General features: G+C 33.3%; 3 protein-coding genes and 1 pseudogene across 4 annotated transcripts; all 4 read left to right on the top strand.

The window, feature by feature from the left end:
* The first annotated feature begins 200 nt into the window (after nt 1-200).
* On the top strand, nt 201-4,571 carry LOC126657375 (pentatricopeptide repeat-containing protein At3g04130, mitochondrial). 2 transcript variants are annotated; one of them, XR_007633311.2, is made up of 3 exons: nt 201-1,935; nt 2,108-2,467; nt 4,255-4,571. XR_007633311.2 is itself a non-coding variant. In XM_050352049.2 (2 exons), exon 1 carries the CDS (start codon nt 339-341, stop codon nt 1,911-1,913), a length of 1,575 nt encoding a protein of 524 aa, XP_050208006.1. In that variant the 5' UTR covers nt 201-338; the 3' UTR covers nt 1,914-1,935; nt 2,108-2,622. The 2 variants fall into 2 exon arrangements, 1 of the variants encoding a protein (XP_050208006.1); XM_050352049.2 differs by lacking the exon at nt 4,255-4,571 and having other exon boundaries at nt 2,108-2,622.
* A 3,084-nt stretch (nt 4,572-7,655) lies between these two features.
* Nucleotides 7,656-11,030, top strand: LOC126656014 (ankyrin repeat-containing protein ITN1-like). Its single transcript, XM_050350451.2, has 2 exons — nt 7,656-8,805; nt 9,632-11,030. The coding sequence occupies exons 1-2, from the start codon at nt 8,134-8,136 to the stop codon at nt 10,853-10,855; spliced, it is 1,896 nt and encodes a 631-aa protein (XP_050206408.1). The 5' UTR covers nt 7,656-8,133; the 3' UTR covers nt 10,856-11,030.
* Nucleotides 11,031-13,231: 2,201 nt separating this feature from the next.
* LOC126656913 (lysine histidine transporter 2-like) lies at nt 13,232-16,592 on the top strand. Its single transcript, XM_050351537.2, has 7 exons — nt 13,232-13,465; nt 13,592-13,975; nt 15,259-15,652; nt 15,766-15,871; nt 15,942-16,033; nt 16,150-16,218; nt 16,298-16,592. Exons 1-7 carry the CDS (start codon nt 13,293-13,295, stop codon nt 16,394-16,396), a joined length of 1,317 nt encoding a protein of 438 aa, XP_050207494.1. The 5' UTR covers nt 13,232-13,292; the 3' UTR covers nt 16,397-16,592.
* An 848-nt stretch (nt 16,593-17,440) lies between these two features.
* LOC130014863 (lysine histidine transporter 2-like) lies at nt 17,441-20,611 on the top strand (annotated as a pseudogene).
* Nucleotides 20,612-20,882: the final 271 nt, after the last annotated feature.

The following is a 20,882-nucleotide window of genomic DNA, read 5'->3' on the forward strand; positions in this document are numbered from 1 at the left end:
GCCATTTTTTTATCTTTTTTTTAATAACATTTTAAATGGGCTGGGTACAGCCATTGGGCTGAAGTTCAGTCTTCTTCTTCTTCTTCTTCTTCTCGTTGGCTTCTCTGCTGATCTTATGAACTCACCAAACTGAGGTTTTAGCTTCCAAAGCCACCATTTCACTTTCTCAAAGGTTTCAACTTTATCAGGTACACTCTTTTTCTCACCTTTTTTCTCTATTTTATCATCCCATAATAAATAAATACTGATCTTGATTTTTGATAGTAGTTAAAGGAATTAAAATTAAAATTATAAAAACTTAGAACAACCCAACAAAATTTTCTTTATTTTTTTCAGTAATGGCATCACTCATTAGAAACTCTCTTAGAACTACTAGTGCTAAACTTATTGACCCATCATTTTCATGTGTATTTTACCATGCTTCATTTCATCATTGTTCTCCAAATTTCTCAACTTTATTTGCTCCATCTCCCCCAATTGAAGAAAAGTTAGAATCTTTCCCTTCAGTTGATGGTAAATTTGATAAAAAGGAACAATCTTTGGACTCACCTAGGCAATATAATATCGACATTCTTGTGTCGAAATTTCGGGTTGGGAGTAGCCCTGATGAGATTCTTGAATCACTTGTGGATGATGAGTTGTGTGATAGTGTACATTTGTCTCATGAACTTGTTGAGAAGTTGTTGTTTCGGTTTAAGGATGATTGGAAATCGGCGTTGGGCGTGTTTAGATGGGTGGAATTGCGCGCGGGGTATAAGCATAAGGCGGAGAATTATGATACGATGGTTGATATATTGGGGAAGATGAAACAAATGGATCAGATGAGGGTGTTGTTGGAGGAAATGGAGAGAAGTCGGGTTGTTACGCTTAAGACGGTTGGCAAGGCTATGAGAAGGTTTAGTGGGGCGGGACAGTGGGAAAATGCGGTGAGGATGTTTGATAAATTAGAAAGTTTTGGATTGGAGAAGAATACTGAGTCGATGAACTTATTGCTCGACACTCTTTGTAAAGAACGTAAGGTTGAGCAAGCCCGTGAGATCTTTTTGAAACTCAAGTCGCACATTTCTCCGGATGCAAACACGTTTAATATTTTTATTCATGGTTGGTGCAAAGTTAATCGGGTTGAAGAAGCGGATTGGACAATCCAGGAAATGAAAGGACATGGCTGTGTTCCTTGTGTCATAAGTTATTCAACCATCATCCAATTCTATTGTCATAGATGCAAGTTTAGCAAGGTCTATGAAATCCTTGATGAAATGGAAGCCCAAGGGCTAATACCGAATGTTGTCACTTACACCACTGTCATGAGTGCGCTAGCAAAGTCGGAGGAGTATGGAGAGGCGTTACAAATAGCACATAGGATGAAATCAGTCGGATGCAAACCCGACGCACTTTTTTACAATTCTTTGATACATACACTAGGGCGAGCTGGCAAACCGGAGGAGGCTGTTCGCGTATTTGAGGTAGAGATGCCAAATGCTGGTGTTTCCCCAAATACATCTACTTATAATACAATGATTGCTATGTTATGTTATGATGCACAAGAACGACGGGCCTTGAATCTTCTTAAGAAGATGGAAACTTCGATGATATGTAAGCCTGATGTTCAGACTTACTACCCATTGCTTAAGTCGTGTTTTAGAACTGGAAAGATAGATTGTTTGTTGAGTCAACTATTGGATGATATGGTTAAGAAGCATCACCTAAGTCTTGATATCTCAGCCTACACTCTTTTAGTTCACGGGCTTTGTCGAGCAAACAGATGTGAGTGGGCTTACCGCCTGTTTGAGGAAATGCTTGGTAAAGATATGACACCAAAATATCAGACTTGCCGTTTGCTTCTGGATGAAGTCAAATTAAAGCATATGTATGATGCTGCTCAGAGAATTGAAATTGCCATGCAGAAAATATAATCCAAAACGGAAGAATGCCCTGGTAATTTATCCTTTGATTCTTAAATAACTTGTACTTCTAGCCAAGCAGTACTTATTTTGGGAAGAATATGCAATCGTCCATGTATTGACAATTGTTGGCTAGAATGTAAATTCTAAATGTTTGATTTTCTCTACCGAGTGAAATTAACAGAACTTCTAACCCTGCATTGCAGATGCATGTGCAAATCACTGCTGACCAAGCAATTGGTAAACTGGATGTAAAACCTGTCAAAGTGCTTGGGGCCGTGCCAAGGTCTTGAGAATTGAGATCAACAGGGGATATTATTTACGAATGAAAATCCTGAATTATGACTTGAATCCTGGATGTCTTTCCAAGATCACCTGCGTGGTTAGCAACCTGCATGGACCGGTAGCTAAGTAAGAAACCAAAATGACCAATATGTGCAGAAAAAAAACTTGCTACAGTGCTTCGAGAGTTATGCTACTATGTGATTGATGCAGTTACATTTGATACATCATTTGTCAATGTATCTTTGTTCGGTTTTCGATATTGCTAAACAGTCACTGAAGAGGTACTCTTCTTCGCTTAATCAGTCAAAACATGATTCTTTTTAGCAATAATGTTTGCCCTTGTTTTTTTTTCATTTCAATTCTTTTGTACTGCTTGACATTTTACAGTACGGTTAGTTGCTTTTCAATTGCTGAAGCAATGTACCAAATTTGATAATAGAGCTGTCTGCACATTTTATTTAAGAACAAAGGGTCAACGCGCCCCCTAAACTTGTGTCACGGGATCATCTAACTCAATTTATACTTTTTTGAGCAAATAACCCAAAACACTTCATTTTCGGGTCAAGTAACCCCATAATTGTATTTTTAAAACGCGTAAAATACAAATCGGAGGTGAGGGATGCAAAAAAGTAGTTAGATACTTCCCTAATTGTTGCGATAAAATTATCCTAAATCTGTTTTTCAAAATAAAAATATAAATTATGGGGTTTTTTACCCAAAAATGAAGAGTTTTGGGGTTAGTTGCTCAAAAAAGTATAAATTGGGCTAGATGACCTCGTGTCACAAGTTCAGGGGGCGCGTTGACCCTTTGTTCTTTTATTTAACTTATGAAGCATCATTAGTTGAAAAGATTCTTTTAGTTCCTGTGTATCTAACTTGTTCTTAATGAAAATCATTCTTTATCTTTTTTACTATATATGACATAAATGATACAGAATATCCTCCTGCTGCAGTTTTACTCTATTCCACTATGTGTCCTCTTAGGTAATAAGGGTAATTTGGTGCAGCTTCTAGCATGAAGATTAAGGACTAAATAATTTTACCAATACTAATTTGAGACATCTTATTCTAGTATGAAAATTGATGTTTATTCACAAAGGGCCTATAGTAGATTTAAGACTTGGTATACATTTACTTAACAGGGAGATGATATGCATGTGTAGTTTGAGGCACTGTGCCTTATGTAGAGGTGTGCAAAAATTGAACTAAAATGGAATGAGTGGACAAATTCGCTTCGGTTTAATATTTTTCAAAAAAATCGGTTTTCGGTTTAATTTTTTAAGTAAAAAAGTTCAGCTTATTTTGGTGTAAATCGAACATAAAAAGTAAACTGAAGTGACTGATTTGATTTGGTTTGAAGTATGTAAATATTTAAACCGTTTAAAAAATCGGTTCAGTGTAGTTTGAATTGAACGCACACCCCTGGCCCTACATAAGGTGAGCTAAAGTGATTTGCTGCGTAGCACGGGCAATCGGGCATGGATATGGGAAACGAGATATTTTGACACGGACATGGCGAAACAATGTCTTTTTAAGGTTTTCTATGTTAAAAAAATAAAAATTTGTGTCTGAAACACTAAGTTTCCGTCACATTTTCAAAACTTCAAGTTTCGATATATTTTAGAAACAGAAAATGTTGATGGAATGAAGTGTCCGTGCCACTTAGGTGACTTGGTAAGGAAAATTTGAAAATAAAAGATAGCATTTCTGCAGATTCATATACAGTTTTCGAATGTGCATCCATGAGTTCGTGGCCCAAGTCTATAAGATTCTTCTCTATGCTTTCTAGTGAAATGGAATAGTTAGAACTTAGAAGATCTCATTGTTTAAAATTCTGAACATATTCATGTCAATAAAAGCTGTCAGCCAGCCATTTCAGACTCCATTTATTAGGATTCAGTAGTTGTCTGTGTCCAAGAAGTCTTTTCTGATCTGCTGTTTGTGTTTATATTTTCTTTAATCTGCAGTTGGCTTTATATGCTGAATACATTTGATGATAATAATAGTGAAAAAAATCATTTAACAGTAAAGACTGAACTTGATATGGATATATATGGGGTTTATGCAGTTGGAAAGTAGATATTAAAAGCAAGGGTCTGCAAAAACCGAATGCCGAATGGTCGCACCGAATCAAACCGGTAAATTTGGTTATGTTTCGTTTGTTGATATGATTTTTTTTCAACTTCTTGGTTCGGTTTTGAGAGTAACAAAGTTTTAGTTAATTTTTGGTACAGACCAAATCATACCAGAAAATCAAACTGAACCGACTAGTCTGATTCGGTTCAGCTTAGAAAAACATATTTCTTATAAACTCGGTTCGATTTGGTTTGGTCAGAACCGGATGCACACCCCCTTTAAATATAAGAGTAAGTCAAGTTAGAAAGATGTTTTGTTTTTTCATTTTAACATTTTGCAATCTTTAAGTATGTGCTTTTGATAATTGGGTGGACATTGGAGATGCAGACATCACATGTTCTTGTCTGTGTGGTCTGATTACCATAAAGAAGTGACTCGTGATCCAATGTTTTATTGGTTTGTGATTAAAAGTTGCAATAAAAACAACAACACACACTCTTAACTCCAAGCACTGGGGATGCAATATGGTTCTCTTGAATCTCAAACCTTGAAAGCGAACCATGTGCAAGATTGGTTTGATTATTATTTTTAGGGTTAATTACATATAAAATCACTATCTTTACACGAAATTGCAAAAATAACACGATCTTTAAAACGTGGCAATTCAGGGCACCACCTTTCATTTCTTTTCAAAAACAACATGAGCACATTTTTAGTGACATTTTTGCTGACGTGGCATGACATGTGGCACTCACATTGGGTGTCCAAGTCAACAAAATTTTATCTAAAAACGTACTCATGTTATTTTTGAAAATAAATGAAAGGTGATGCTCTGAATTGACACGTTTTAAAGGTCGTGTTATTTTTGAAAAATCGTGTAAAGGTGATGATTTTATATGTAATTAACCCTTATTTTTATGACCAACTCCTGCATCGTTATTGGCGTGACTAGCGGTTCGATAAATTTTTGGTTTTTATGGTTTTTTCCGGTTTAAAGAGGTTGTTTTCGGTTTCTAGGAAAAAATTGCACCAGTGTTTATACTTAATTTATGTATGCTTAGAAGCCTGTTGTGATTAACAATTAAGTAATGAGAGATTAAGGAGAAAAGATTAAGAGAGTGGAGATTATTACAAGGAGGATTGGACTGTTTAGTATAATCATAAGTGCTTGTCTCATCAGTAATCATTCACCTAATAGACAAGCATTGGTGATACTCCGTCCCACTTGTCTCATTGAATTTCAAATCTCAAATGTTGTCTGTCATCATTCTTGCTTTCGAGAAAGGGTTCAACCGAGACGAACTAACTCGCAAGTTGCTCGGTATTGACGTGATAAGTACTTGAAATGGGATCGAGTCGAGCTCGTATTCGATACTCAAGTTAATTATCAAACTAAATTCATACATTAAAATACGTGGATGGATAAGCTCACGAGTTTAGTCAAATTTTAATTATTATTATTTTTTGTATCTTTTACAATTATATACATATCTACAATCATACTCTTATTTTTAAATATTTTTACCGATAGTCTAGTTGAGTGCTCGAATTCGAATTATTATTCTATTGAACTTGGTAGAGTTTCGACTCGATTACACCCCAACGTTCAAGCTAAAGAATTGCTCACTTTTGTTGATACATGCTGCCCCTTTATTGGGACTGTATTTTCTCAATCGGCTAATTTTTGCCATATATTCGGTATATAATAATGCATTGTTAAATGAGTGATATCTGTCTCTAAATATTTTACAAGATTAATATTTTATATTTTGAGATTGGATGATCCGTAAATATAAAATTCAAGTAAGCATTCATGCATTAATCAGCCAACCAGTAGCTGCCATGGCTGATTTAAATGATAACTAGCTACCCACATGCTTTAGATTCTCATGGTTTTTCACTAAATAGTTTAATTTTCAGAGCTAATACCAAAATTCTATTGGTGACCAAATTAACCGGCCTAACCGATGTTTTTTGGCCGGTTCTATTTTTGTTATAAATTTGAGTTTGGTCAATTCGGTTTTGATAAACAAAAATTTAGTTATTAGTCTGATTTGAAATTTGAATTATCCAAATTAGTCGAACCGACCAAATAAATTGAAAATTTAATTATATTTTTAAAATTTTACCTTATAAATTTGTCAATTTTAAGTTTTAACTGAACCGGCCTAAGTATCGACCTGCTTCATCTGATTTGGTTTAACTTTGATTTATTTATTCTGCCAGTTCGGTGTCGTTTAGAGTTTCACATTTGACCGCTTTGATTTTCAACATTCAGTTGATCATTTATTTTGGTTTTAACCTAACCGACCACTTTCACCCTAACAAATTCTCCTTTTTAACATTTTGGAGACCTCAATTTTAAACTATTAACAAAGTGAGAATACCAATTAAACTCATTTTTTTACCTACTAAAGCAATTAGTTAAGAAGTTTAACCCCATTAGGTGTTAATTAATTGCAGACCAAACAGTCATGTCATGCCAAAGAGAGATAACTTGAAACTTAATCTTGTGATTAATGAATAACAATTTAATAAACTCATGTCTTAATTTCTTAAATATCAACCTCTTATGTCACTTCTACCAATCAACTGAATGTTGTGAATTTGTAAATTGTGATACTCTGCCTAACATTTTGTTTTTATGATAACAAATACTCACTTTTCTGTTAGTTTTCAACTAGCTAAATAAGGAAATTATTTATTGTCTATCTAATTGCCATTTTGTTTTTGCCAAAATTACACAATACTTCATCTTTTCATTTTTTTTTGTTATGGTTCAAATTTTGAAAATCGTCAATTTTAAGTTTTAACCATTATTTTAGTTTCTGTTATAGCCATTTATTTAAATTAGAGTAGAAAAGAATTTCAAATATGTCTTTATGTTTGCAATTTTTGATGGTAAAAAGAATATAAAATAATATGAAAGGCATATTCAATTTCTTTTCACTCTAATTGAAACTGAAAGTTGAGAAATTGACTAAAATTAATTTTTAAAAATTTGAGTCATAAATAAAAAAGTTGGAATGATGGGATATTTTTGAACGATCAAACCTTTCAAATATTACATTTTCCATATATACAATTATTCCCCAAAAATCTTACTTATAGCTTCATCAAATCATTTAGAACCGTCCATCTTCAATCCAATTCCGTTCCGTCATATTTATTAATTTGTCCATATACACAAAATCTAATGATAACAATATTTAATTCTATAAAAGAGTTTCAGATTCAATTCTTCCTTACCATTAAAATAGTAAAAAAATAAACTCAAATGCAACCAACACTCAACACTTTACTAAATTTCCTCATTAATATTTTATAGTACTACTAGTCAACAAAAATTAAAAATATAATTTATTATTTAAATTTATCTTAATGTACATCCCAACCCAAGTAAAAATAATTAAAAACAAAAGGTGGAATCTTTTTTTTCTACAGTCACCACTTACATTATTGCCATATCCTTTTCTTTCTCTATCTCTCTGTCTGTATATGTAACTTTCACCAGCCAAACCATATAATATAATCTAAACCATTTAAATCCAAATTTTCTTGAGTTATATTTGTTCATAATTTATTTTTTCTCCACCATAAAAACCTGACCAGAACAAAATCAAAATCCACAAAAATCAAGTGGTCCTTGTCATTTTCATCATCTTCAATCACAACTGTTTTGCAAGAATGTTATCATTTTAATCCCCCAATCATCATCCAAATTTTCCACCTTAAAAAATCCTATGAATTTCCAAGAACTTTCTCATGATAAATACATTCATTTTGACCTTTTTTTAGTAACTTTCTCTTCAAGTAACCTATTCTTGAATTCTTCAGTGTCTTTTCTTGATTAAACTGTACTAATTCTTGAATGGCACCTTCATATTTTCCTCTGAGATGGGAGAGTACAGGAGACCAGTGGTGGTACGCTTCCCCGATCGATTTCGCAGCGGCTAACGGTCACTATGACCTAGTCCGAGAGCTTCTTCACCTCGACACAAATCTTCTCATCAAGCTCACTTCCCTCCGTCGTATCCGCCGCCTCGAAACAGTCTGGGACGACGAAGAACAGCTCAATGATGTGGCAAACTGCCGTGCTCTAGTGGCTAAGAAACTGCTCTCAGAATGTGAGACAAAGAAGGGTTATAATACTCTGATCAGAGCTGGTTACGGCGGTTGGTTGCTGTACACTGCTGCATCAGCTGGGGATTTGGAGTTTGTTAAGTCATTGCTGGAGAGAGATGCGAATCTGGTGTTTGGAGAAGGGGAGTATGGTGTTACTGATGTGTTATATGCTGCTGCTAGAAGTAAGAACTGTGAGGTTTTTCGGGTGCTGCTTAATTTGGCTATTGTTAGGGGCGGTTTTGAGGGTGATTTGGGTTTTAGGAAGGAGATGATGAGTAGAGGTGTTCATGGTGCTGCTAGAGGTGGGAATTTGGAGATTTTGAAGGAGTTGAGAGGGAATTGTGGTGATATGTTGGAGTATAGAGATGCTCAAGGCTCTACTGTTTTGCATAGTGCTGCTGGAAGAGGACAGGTTCAGGTATGGGGCTTATCTTATCTTTTATATATGAAGTTTCAGCTCTTTTTATTAGTCTTAGAGACTATGTAGCTCGGAAACGGAAACGTTTGAAATGAGGTTTTCTTTATAAAAACAGGTTGTAAATGTAGAGTTTCGGAGTTTATAGAAATGTTTATGGAAACGGAAATGAAATACTATAATGTCGGATTTGAGAAGTTTTCGTGCAACATTGCTTAGAGGGCGAGCCTTGACATGGCTGTAAATTGTGGATACCAAAAATGGTGAAATGATAACTTTTTACAAGAATAGGCTATAAAATCTGGAGTTTCAGGGTTTTCAAAGCGTTTATGGTAAGGAAAATGAAACGTCCGAAATATATAGGATTTGATAACTTTCCGTGCAACATAGCTTAGAGGTTGAGCCTAGGTGTGGCTGTAAAATTGCTCCTTGCAGTGACCTTGTAGATCATGGATTCGAGCCGTGAAAATAGCCTCTAGGCAAAATGCAGGGGAAGGCTGCATACCAATGTGCCCCCTTCCCGCTATCCCAGCAATAGCCCGGAGCATTTCGTGCAGCGGGTGAACCCATATAGTTCTTATATTGCTAGTAATAGATCGATGGCAGTCTCTTGAAACTTATGCACAGAAACTTCTCGAGTCTTACGTTTCAAGAAGAAAATCTTATGAACTCCAAAACTCTATATTTAAAACCTATTCTTGTAAAAAGATCACTCCACAGTTTTCCATTTCCGCATTTCCTTTTCCGTGTTAAACTTCTTTGATTATAGATTTCATGACATGTGTATGGAAGGGAATAAAGCTCTGCTGATTGATGCTATCATTTTCAGGTAGTAAAGGATCTAATAGCATCCCTTGATTTGGTCACCTCCACTGATTATCAGGGAAACACAGCATTGCATATAGCTGCTTACAGAGGCTATTTAGCTGTTGCAGAAATTCTGATAGAAGCAGCTCCATCATTAGCCTCTCAAACCAACAACTATGGAGACACTTTTCTTCACATGGCATTATCAGGTTTCCGAGCCCCCGGTTTTCGACGAGTAGATAAGCAGATTGAGCTTGTGAAGCAATTGGTAAGTGGAAAAATTGTTAACATCCAAGAAATCATCAATGTCAGGAACAAAAATGGAAGAACAGCTCTTCACATGGCTGTAATTGAGACTGTTCAATCTTATAATCTTGCGGAACTTCTCATGAAAGTTCCGACAATCGATCTAAACATTTCTGATGTTTACGGAATGACCCCGTTGGATCTGCTAAAGCAACGGCCGAGATCAGCAACTTCTGAAATTTTGATCAAACAGTTGATTTCTGCAGGAGGAGTCTGCAATTGTCAGGATCAGGATCAAAATAATATGGCTAGAAATGGTAATGCTTTACATTTAAGAGGGCAGGGCATAGGTATGAGCCCCGGAACTTCGTTTCGAGTTTCTGATTCTGAAATATTCTTGTACACTGGAGTGGAAAATGAAACTGATGTCAGCTGTGAGATAACAAGTGTAGATTACAACACAACACCAAGTTCTGTGAATGGTAAATACTCAGGTTCCGTAAACAACGCAGGAACGCGGCTAAAGTCGTTTCTGCAATGGCCACGGAAGAATAAAGAGAAGAAATCTGAGATGACAGATGATGATTCTTTGACCTCATTTCAACTATCTCGAAACTTGGAAGATCGTCCGATACCTCTCAGGCAGAGATTTTCAGAACTATCACCAGAATCGCGTGTTTCGAACAATAAAAGAATGTTTTCTTTCAGGAGTAGTCTTCCAAGTCCATTGACCAGGAAGAAATTTACAGCAGGACTAACACACGGTGTGATTCGGGCACGGTCAGGCGAATCGCCTTCGACTTCTAGTCCGTTATCAGTATCTTCCCTGGCTTCCCCTGCATCAATTGAGAAGAAGAGGGACAGACAATTTTCTTTTAACAAGAAAATGATGAACAAGTATTTATGTTTTGGTGCACAAGGACTGCCTGTGGATCATAATTCTATGAGCTATGCACATCAAAATCAAAGTTATAAGCATTCTGCTTCTATGGTGGCATGAATTTTTTTGATCATTATGGTGGCCTGAATTTAATAGCAGTTTTTTTTTTCTTCAAGTAAGTCAACTTTTCTTTTTTTGTTTTATGTAGTATTTTGCTTGTAGTAATTAGCTACTTAAAGAGTATACTTTATACTTGGAGATCAATATTAGATAACTGTAAATACATTTATTATCAGTAGTATTGGTGATGCAAATCTAATAATAAAAAAAGGCTTAATGTCTCAAAGGACATCTACCTTTTAGCATATTTTCAATTACATCTTAATCTTGTAAAATCGTCAATTGTACCTAAATGTACACCTTTGAAGTTTAATTGTACATTTGAGCATTAAATTGACCTCTTTTTCATTCGGAATTCTTTTAAATAAATCCTTCATGTTTAGCATATATTCTAAATAGATTTTAATACTATAAATAGTACAAAAAAACCTTCTTCCTTGTAAATTTAAAAAATAAAAATATATAATAATTTTTTTATTTAATATAAATTAATAGTATTAATATTTTCATATTCATTTCGATAGTTGAACGCCTCCCATTTTTCCGCCGCTCTCCCCCAACTCCGACACCGCCTTTTAGTCCGCGTGTTCATCTTCATCAAAACGAACTTGATATTGATTTGTTTTGAAAAGACAAACCACATTTGTATTCAACCCAATCTGAATCGTCTTTCATATGATTAATTATACTTTTTGCAGGTGCGATTAATTTAACCAAAGCTTTTGAAATTAGTAATTTAGCGATATATATATTTCAACTTAAGTCGTTAATTTCATTAATTGTATCCTAATTTTAATGAGTATATTTCGATTGAAAAGAGATTAGTTTTGGTTAAAACTGAAGAAATCTCAAAAAAATTGACTTTTTCTTTAAACGAACATATCTTTAAATTGAATAAATTGCTATAATTAAAAGTTAAAATGCAAAACTTATTAAAATTGGCGCTTTGAATGTTTTGGTTAGAATTCATCACAATAAAAAATATTTGCTTTCTTTAAAAATATTAGTCGACGTTAGAAAAATGTTGATTGAAGAAATAAAAATTTAATCTATATATTTTGCTTTGGCTCGGTTTGAAACAAATGAATATTTCTACTGGTATGAAAAACACAAGAAATTAGATTTTTTTTCAAATTCATTTCAATTTGAGAGGTTAACTTCAATGGATTTACACTATATTTTTTTATAAAATGAATAATGTAAATAAAAAAATCAATTTTAGTTAAATTAATTTATACCATTTGGTTTATAAAGAATAATATAGATCCGTGGGAAGCGGAAGATCCATTTAGGATAAAAAACAATTTGATGTCTTTGCAGTGGGAGATTCTAGCAAACTGGTTGCCCCACTAATTTCTTTTTCAATTATTTGATTAATTAATGAGGTCAATACTAATTAATTAATTAATTTAATTTATATTTGTAATTTTCGTATCAATTTAAATACAAATTTTTTATGTTAGACTAAATTAAAAATAAATAAATTTTGTTTATTTTAACTTATGCTTAATTATTTTACTGTACTTTATTCAAAATAAAAAAATATTCAGTTTTACTTAATAGTATAAAAGTAATATTTTTATTAGTACTTATTATTTAATTTTAAACAATAAAACTTATCTAACTCTTTGAAATATTAAAAAAATACTATAGATGGCATTTTTTCATATAGATTGAAAATATAATATTTAATAATTAAGTATTAATTAAAAATAAAGTATAAATTTTACATAATATTATTGTAAGTAAAATAGAATAATAAATATAAGTTAACATGTAAAAAAAGGTATACATAAAATCTAAATTTTTTTATATAATACAAACATTGTTCATATTCAAATTCATATTGATAAAATTATAAATAATATATAATATTGGTTAATTACTAAATAATTTGGGTTGAAATTCTGCCACATAAAAGTTTGCAGAAATGGCGGCGGGAATTTTATTTTTCTTAATGAAATTTGTTGAAACAATGTTTAACCTTGTTTTACAGATGTCTTACATTTCAGAAGATTTCAATGAATTAGTGAATGAGAATCAATAATGAAAGATTCAACCTCCTACAGAATCTCCAACAACTGATCCAGTTAGTTTTAGTTTAATTTTACACAATTTATTACCAAAAATACCCATCCTTAGCCACCTTACAATGCCCTACATACCAATCATTATTATGACAAATCTGTAATTTCATAGATTATATTTAAACCTAGTTAAAACAGATCTAAGATAGTTTCAAACTCACTTGAGAAATATTAGTAAAAACCACCACCTGTCTAATTACCGTCCTTAATTGAATCGAAATAGTAATTATGTAATGTTATGATCCATTTGAATCTTTATCTATAAATATATCTAATTTATTACTAGTCTTTACCAAATCTTCTTGCTTGCTTGTAAAACAAGAAAGTAATTATACTACTTATATTTAAGTATGACGAATGGTGAAGACGTCGATGCTGCGGCCAAACAGAAGGCGATCGATGATTGGCTTCCGATCACTTCTTCGAGGAATGCGAAATGGTGGTATTCGGCTTTTCACAATGTCACTGCCATGGTTGGTGCTGGTGTTCTTAGCCTACCGTACGCCATGGCTGCGCTCGGATGGTATATATATATATATATATATAAATGTCTTCGCTTCTTTTATCTTAAAGAAAACTCGAAAAATGACTTATAAGTAGCGCAGACCCCTTCGAATATGAACATTTCTTGTTTTTGGTTTGTTGGCAGGGGTCCCGGTGTAGTTATACTAGTTTTGTCATGGATCATCACTCTCTACACTCTTTGGCAAATGGTCGAAATGCACGAAATGGTGCCCGGTAAGCGGTTCGATCGATACCATGAATTAGGGCAACATGCCTTCGGAAAGAAGTTAGGGTTATGGATTGTGGTTCCGCAGCAACTGGTTGTAGAAGTTGGTGTGAACATTGTTTACATGGTTACTGGAGGCAAATCATTGAAGAAATTCCATGATTTGGTTTGCCCTAATTGCACACCAATAAAAACTACCTATTTTATCATGATCTTTGCTTCTGTTCACTTTCTTCTCGCCCATCTTCCAAATTTCAACTCCATTACTGTGGTCTCCCTTGCAGCCGCTGTCATGTCCTTGAGGTAAGTCATTAGTACGAAGAACCATTCCCTCGTCGAAATCCGTTCGCCATTTATTTATAAAAAATTAAGTATTAGATTTAATTACGAGGGTACTTAACTATACGGAAACTGCAAAATAGATACCGATCAATCAGCGAAACGTTACAAAAGAGAAACTTCCAGCCACATGTTAAATGGTTGGGAGTCCTCCTTTTAAAATATTTTGCTAAACTCAGTATCAATTTTGTAATGAAAAATTATTCATTTTGAAACTTTCACATTGTTCAATGTCTTCCCTAATTTAATACCCTCATTAGTAACGATAATATCTATGTTGCACGAAAACAGAAAACTCTGAAATAAAAAACAGTACTTTTTTATAAGAATATATGAGTCAAAATATTTCAAAGATTATCAAATTATATTGTTTTTTTATTTACAAAACCATTACTCGCTTTCAAATTTTTATATTTTGATAACTATAGTTTAATTTTTTTAGCAACGGCAGGTCGCTAAATGATTTTTGATAAATTTATATTTACACAGATGGAGATTTAACAATTGTTATATTTTATTGGCTTAATTACTTAAAAACCACCCACCTTGAACTTTTTTTTCGTTTATACCCTGATCTAGGAAAAAATTCATTTATATCCTGACGTATGTGTTTATGTTTCACCTCTACCCCGAAACACTAAATTAACTCTTTTTATTTAAAAAAAAGGTTTAAAATAGTCCTTCATTTAGAGAAAAATTCATTTCTAATTAAATTCTAATTAGCTTAGGTTAAAAATGAAGAACTATTTTAAACTATTTTTTAATGAAAAGAGGTTAATTTAGTGCCTCGGGTAGAGGTGAAACATAAATACATACGTGAGGGTATAAATGAATTTTTTCCTAGGTCAGGATATAAATGAAAAAAAAGTTCAAGGTGAGTGGTTTTTAAGTAATTAAGCCTATTTTATTTACTTTATGATTATTAAACTATGCTCTTATTTGAAAACGAATATTGACTTTTAAACGGTATAAAAAAATCAGAGATATATATTTCTCCGTCAATAATCTCTTGGCGACATGCCGTTGTAGTTTGATAAGCATAAATTATTTTAATCCAAGAGTATATATAAAATTTTAAAAGCGTTTTCAAAACAAATCGCCTAAAATTGCACGACTTAACAAGTTTCCGTGCAACATTGGTGGAATTAGAAAATCCGCCCTGTCCGTTTCACATTTTCATCATTAAAAAATTGATTATGACAATACGCTTTTCGTTTTTTTCGTTTTTAATTGAATATAAATTACAGTTACTCAACAATTGCTTGGGCATCTACTCTGCATAAGGGAGTTATTCCGAATGTAGATTACAGTTACAAAGCAAGCACTCCAGTAGGCAAATTTTTTCATTTCCTGAGTGCATTAGGTGAGGTAGCTTTTGCATATGCCGGTCATAATGTGGTCTTAGAGATTCAGGCAACAATTCCTTCTACTCCTGAAGTACCTTCCAAGAAACCGATGTGGAAAGGCGTCGTTGTCGCCTATATCATCGTCGCGGTTTGCTATTTTCCGGTCGCGATGATCGGGTATTGGTACCTCGGTAACACGGTGGAAGATAACATTCTCATCTCATTGGAAAAACCAGTCTGGCTTGTAGCTATTGCTAACATGTTTGTTGTAATTCATGTCATTGGAAGCTATCAGGTTACGCTTTTATTAAAATTCCAAGCTCGGTTTTCACTTATTATTTTCGAGTTATTTGCAATGCAATGGATTTAGTGACATTGTTATTGTTTAAATTGTGGAGAAATATGCAGATTTACGCTATGCCGGTATTCGACATGCTGGAGACTGTTTTGGTGAAGAAATTGAATTTTGCGCCTTCTAGGATGCTTCGATTCATTACTCGAACTCTCTATGTTGGTATGTTCCTGCTATAACTTTGCTACCATTAGCAATGCCGAATAGATTTTAATTGTTCCGAAAATTGCAGCATTCACAATGTTTGTTGCGATATGCATTCCTTTCTTCGGAGGATTGCTTGGATTTTTCGGAGGATTTGCTTTCGCCCCGACTACATACTATGTAAGTACTAATAACATACGCATTCTCACACTTCCAAAATTCGCAAAACGTTCTTATCACTATATAATATTGCTTGTTAGTAAACATCATATATCTAATTAATAATTCTTGATCAGCTTCCTTGTATTATTTGGCTTGCGATTCGCAAACCTAAGAAATTCGGCTTATCTTGGACTATAAACTGGGTATGTAAACTCCGACCAATTTAATTAATATGAGAATACCAATCAGACCACTGACATATGTTTTATTAACGCGATGCAGATATGCATTGTGTTTGGCGCTGCGTTGACAATATTAGCGCCCATCGGCGGCCTAAGGCAGATCATCATTGAAGCCAAGGACTATGAATTCTTCTCATGATACCAATTTCAAGTCTCTCATCATGTTAGAATGGGCAATCTATTTGGCTTAGATTTTTTTTTAAATTCACCAAGTAGACCATTGATGATCCAATTGTAAATATTCCATTGTTAGTTTTATTTTCCAGCATGTTGCAATAAATTATTGCAAATTTTTTGTTTATGAAATGTAAAAGTTAACTCTGTTTCCCCCAAAATGTATGTGTTTAAATATATTAGAATACACAGTTTATTTTAATAAAAAAAACTGTGTTTTTTCTACTAATATGCATAAAAGTTTATTAGTTAAAAATTGAGTATTCCCATTATACATTGTTGTATCATCAAAACAATTATTATTAATTTTACTGAAGGGAGATTGGAACTTGAAACAAAATTAAAATTCATTAGAAATTTTTTAATAAAATGAAAATTTGAAAGCTATCAGGTTAAGTGTGTTTTTTTGCTCTCTTTTCCAATATTTTTGTTCGTACTCTCTAAATTTATAAAAATACTATGTTTTACTTATATTTTAAAATTCCTTAGAAACTTTTTAAAGACGGTTGCACAATGTGCTTCTAAAAACCGTTTGAAACTGTTTGAATTTTTAAAAAGTTTGTTTAAAAAGCGGTTGCAAATGTATTTTTAGAAACTGTTTGCAACATAACACGCTGGAACAGTATTTGGAGCAGAAAATCGATGCGCGTAACAAAATAAAGTGTGAAACGCACTGTAGTTATAGTTTTGGGTTAATTTGCAAATATTTTTGCCTTTTTAGATACAAAGATTATCCAACTATTCTTTATTTTATTTTTTAGGTCTTACTGTTTGTATTAATTACAATCTCAAGCCATCAGATCTTGTTTCGAGCTGGGAAGTTTACTATCTTAATAGGTACAAATCAAATTTTTACTGCAATTTTCTAAATACAGTTTGGAATTTGAGATTATACCTATTAAGATAGTATATATACAAATGTTTATGCTTCTTTTCGCTTCTTTTATCTTAGAAAAGACTCGAGAAATGACTTATAAGTAGCACGGACGCCTTTTGTCGCCTTTCGAATATGAACATTTCTTGTTTTTGGTTTGTTGGCAGGGATCCTGGTGTAGTCATACTAGTTTTGTCATGGATCATCACTCTCTACAGTCTTTGGCAAATGATCGAAATGCACGGAAACGGAAACGGAAACGGAAAAACAATTCTTATAAGAACAAAGGGTCAAAATATTTCGACGGTTATCAAATTATAGTATTTTTACAAAACAGTTATATATACACTTTTAAAGTCTTATATTTTGATAACTAGATTTAAATTTTATCACTAAATGATTTCCGATGTATTTATGTTTACATGAACAATAAAAGTATAAGTAATCTCTATATTTTATTTTTTTATGGTTGTCAAACTATATACTGTATTTTAAAACTGTTAAATGATATGCAAAATCAGAGAGATATGTACTTTTTCCGCCTGCTATGCAAGTAATTATTCATCTTTTGATAAGCATAAATTTTTTTAAGGGTTAAATGCAAATTCATACACCAACTTTGACCTAATTTGCAATTACAACATAAACTTTTAAACTTGGCAATGTCGGTAAGCAACTTTCATTTCTTGGCAAATTGGTACACAGACCAATCATAAAACGACAAATGGCGGTTTATTACAATGTCCACGTTAGTGTTTTTTGAGTTTGGTGTATCGATTTGCCAAAAGTGTAAAGTTGGTTACTGACATTGCCAAGTTTAAAAGTTTATGTTGTAATTGTAAATTAGGTCAAAGTTGGTGTATGAATTTGCATTTAACCCTTTTTTAATCCAAGAACAAATATAAAGTTTTAAAAGCGTTTTTAAAATGAAATGTCCGACTTAACAAGTTTTCGTGCAACATCAGCGGGATTAGAAAATCCGCCCTTACTAATACCCTTTTCTTTTTGATATTATGATAATTACAGTTACTCAACAATTGCTTGGGCATCTACTTTGCATAGGGGAATTATTCCGAATATAGATTACACTTAAAAAGCAAGCACTCCAGTAGGAAAATATTTTCATTTCCTTAGTGCATTAGGTGAAGTAGCTTTTGCATATGCTGGTCATAATGTACTTTTAGAGATTCAAGTAACAATTCCTTCTACTCCTGAAGTGCCTTCCAAGAAACCGATGTGGAAAGGCGTCATCATCGCCTATATTATGGTCGCGATTTGCTATTTTCCGGTCGCTTTGATCGGATATTGGTATTTCGGTAACACTGTGGTAGACAACATTCTCATCTCCCTCGAAAAACCAGTTTTGTTTGTCGCTATCATGTTATTGGAAGTTATCAAGTTAACTGTTTTCTCAATTTAATCACCAACTTTAAATAGTAGAGAAATGCAGATTAGTGACATTGTTATTGTTTAAATTGTGGAGAAATGCAGATTTATGTTATGCCGGTATTCACATGTTAGAGACTGTTTTAGTGAAGAAATTGAGTTTCAGACCTTGTTGGAAGCTTCAATTCGTTACTCGAAACTCTCTATGTCGGTATGTTGTTGCTATTTCGAGCTAAACTCCGATAACTTTGCTATAAATTGCTCGAATGCCGAATAGATTTTAATTGTTTGTACATTTTTATTTTCTTTAAAACTTGCAGCATTCACAATGTTTATTGCTATATGCATTCCTTTCTTCGGAGGATTGCTTGGATTTTTCGGAGGATTCGCGTTTGCCCCGACTACATACTATATAAGTACTATACCATACGCATTTTCATACACTTCCGAAAGTAAAACATTCGAACGTAAAATTCTCATAACTGTTCATAAATATCGTACCTATTGTATCTAATTCTTGCATTATTTGGCTTGCGGTTCGCAAACCCAAGAAGTTCGGTTTATCTTGAACTATAAATTGGGTATGTAAACTCGGATTAGTTTGATTAATACTCAATTTGTCTCATTCTATTTGATAAAACGCCTAATGCCTTAAAAACTCCCGACCTTTCGTCCCCTTTTCAATCCTACCCTGACGTTGAAAATTTGTCAATTTTACCTAATTTGCATTCTATTTATAGATTTTTTTTTGAACTTTTATCAAATAAAAAAAGTTCAATTTTATGCTTCAGGGTATAATTGAAATGAAAAAATATAAAGTAGGGTAAAATTGACTGATTTGCAACGTCATGGTAGAATTAAAAAGGGGGTGAAAGGTTGGAGTTTTTTTAAGACATTAGGCCTTGATAAAATAACTAAATTATAATATCGATCAGACCGCTAACATGGGTAATTTATTAGTGTGATGCAGAATTGCATTGTGCTTGGTGCATTGTTAACAATAGGGAAAAGGGTCATTCATGCCCTTAAGGTTTGGGGTTTGGATCAAGCAAGCCCTCAACGTCCGGAAAGGTTCATTCATACCCCCAACGTTTGTAAAAATGAACAATCAGACCCCTCGGTTTAACACCGTTTCACTGCTCCTAAGATTCCGTTAGGGTGATCCTATGTGGCAGAGATAAAAGGATCATTTATGCCCCTAAGATTCCTCCAAAAATTAGAAACCTAACAGTTATATAAAAAAATTAACTAAAAGGATAAAAAATTGTATTTCTTTTTATTTTGCGTTTCCGTCTAGTTTCATCAAATAAGATACCGATTAATGATGAGAATTCATTATTCCATTGTTAGAGAAGGACAATATATCGGTTTAGCTCGGTCTTGTAATAAAATGACTTTGCAATGACGGACTATTGTTGCTGAGAGAAAGACCGTCACTGTAAAGAAAAATTTGACAGTAAAAATTAGTCATGTAGGATCACGCTAATGGAGTCTGGGAAGCAATTAGACAGTGTTAAACTGAGGGCATAACTGTCCATTTTTTTTACGTTGGGGGCATAAGTGAACCTTTTCAAACATTCGGGGCATAAGTGAACCTTTTTCAAACGTTGAGGGCTCATTTGATCCCAGACCCAACCCTTAAGGGCATAAACGATCCTTTTATCTCTGCCACGTAGTATCGCACTAACAGAGTCTTAGGAGCAGTGAAACGGCATTAAACCGAGGGGCCTGATTGTTCATTTTTACAAACGTTGGGGGCATGGATGAACCTTTCCAGACGTTGAGGGTTTACTTGATCCAAACCCCAAACCTTAGGGGCATGAATGACCCTTTTCCCTTAACAATATTAGCACCCATTGGAGGCTTAAGGCATATCATCATTGAAAATTTGAAGCCAAGGACTATGAATTTTTCTCATGATCTATTTTGGTTTAGATTTTTTAAAATTCACCAAATAGATCATTGGTTCTAATTGTAAATATTTTATTTGTAATTTTTTCTCTTTTTTTTTTGTTTTCAGCATGCTGCAATAAATTATTGCAAATTTTATCTCCATGAAATGCAAAAAAATAACTCTGTTTCTCTTCTAAAATGTATATGTTTAAATATTATTAGAAAATATAGTTCATTTATTAAAAAAACTATGTTTTTCCCATATGCATAAACCTATACACTTTATACATTTTTGTAG

Source organism: Mercurialis annua, linkage group LG7 (assembly GCF_937616625.2).
Source record: "Mercurialis annua linkage group LG7, ddMerAnnu1.2, whole genome shotgun sequence".
In the NCBI taxonomy this organism is placed as follows: Eukaryota; Viridiplantae; Streptophyta; class Magnoliopsida; order Malpighiales; family Euphorbiaceae; genus Mercurialis; species Mercurialis annua.

What these genes read in the sequence shown, in the direction of transcription:
- LOC126657375 (XM_050352049.2), top strand. Translation starts at nt 339, where the DNA reads ATGGCATCACTCATTAGAAACTCTCTTAGAACTACTAGTGCTAAACTT.
- LOC126656014 (XM_050350451.2), top strand. Translation starts at nt 8,134, where the DNA reads ATGGCACCTTCATATTTTCCTCTGAGATGGGAGAGTACAGGAGACCAG. An exon ending in CTGGAAGAGGACAGGTTCAG is followed by an intron (nt 8,806 to 9,631) that starts GTATGGGGCTTA and finishes TATCATTTTCAG; the next exon opens with GTAGTAAAGGATCTAATAGC.
- LOC126656913 (XM_050351537.2), top strand. Translation starts at nt 13,293, where the DNA reads ATGACGAATGGTGAAGACGTCGATGCTGCGGCCAAACAGAAGGCGATC. An exon ending in TACTCGAACTCTCTATGTTG is followed by an intron (nt 15,872 to 15,941) that starts GTATGTTCCTGC and finishes CGAAAATTGCAG; the next exon opens with CATTCACAATGTTTGTTGCG. An exon ending in TCGCCCCGACTACATACTAT is followed by an intron (nt 16,034 to 16,149) that starts GTAAGTACTAAT and finishes ATTCTTGATCAG; the next exon opens with CTTCCTTGTATTATTTGGCT.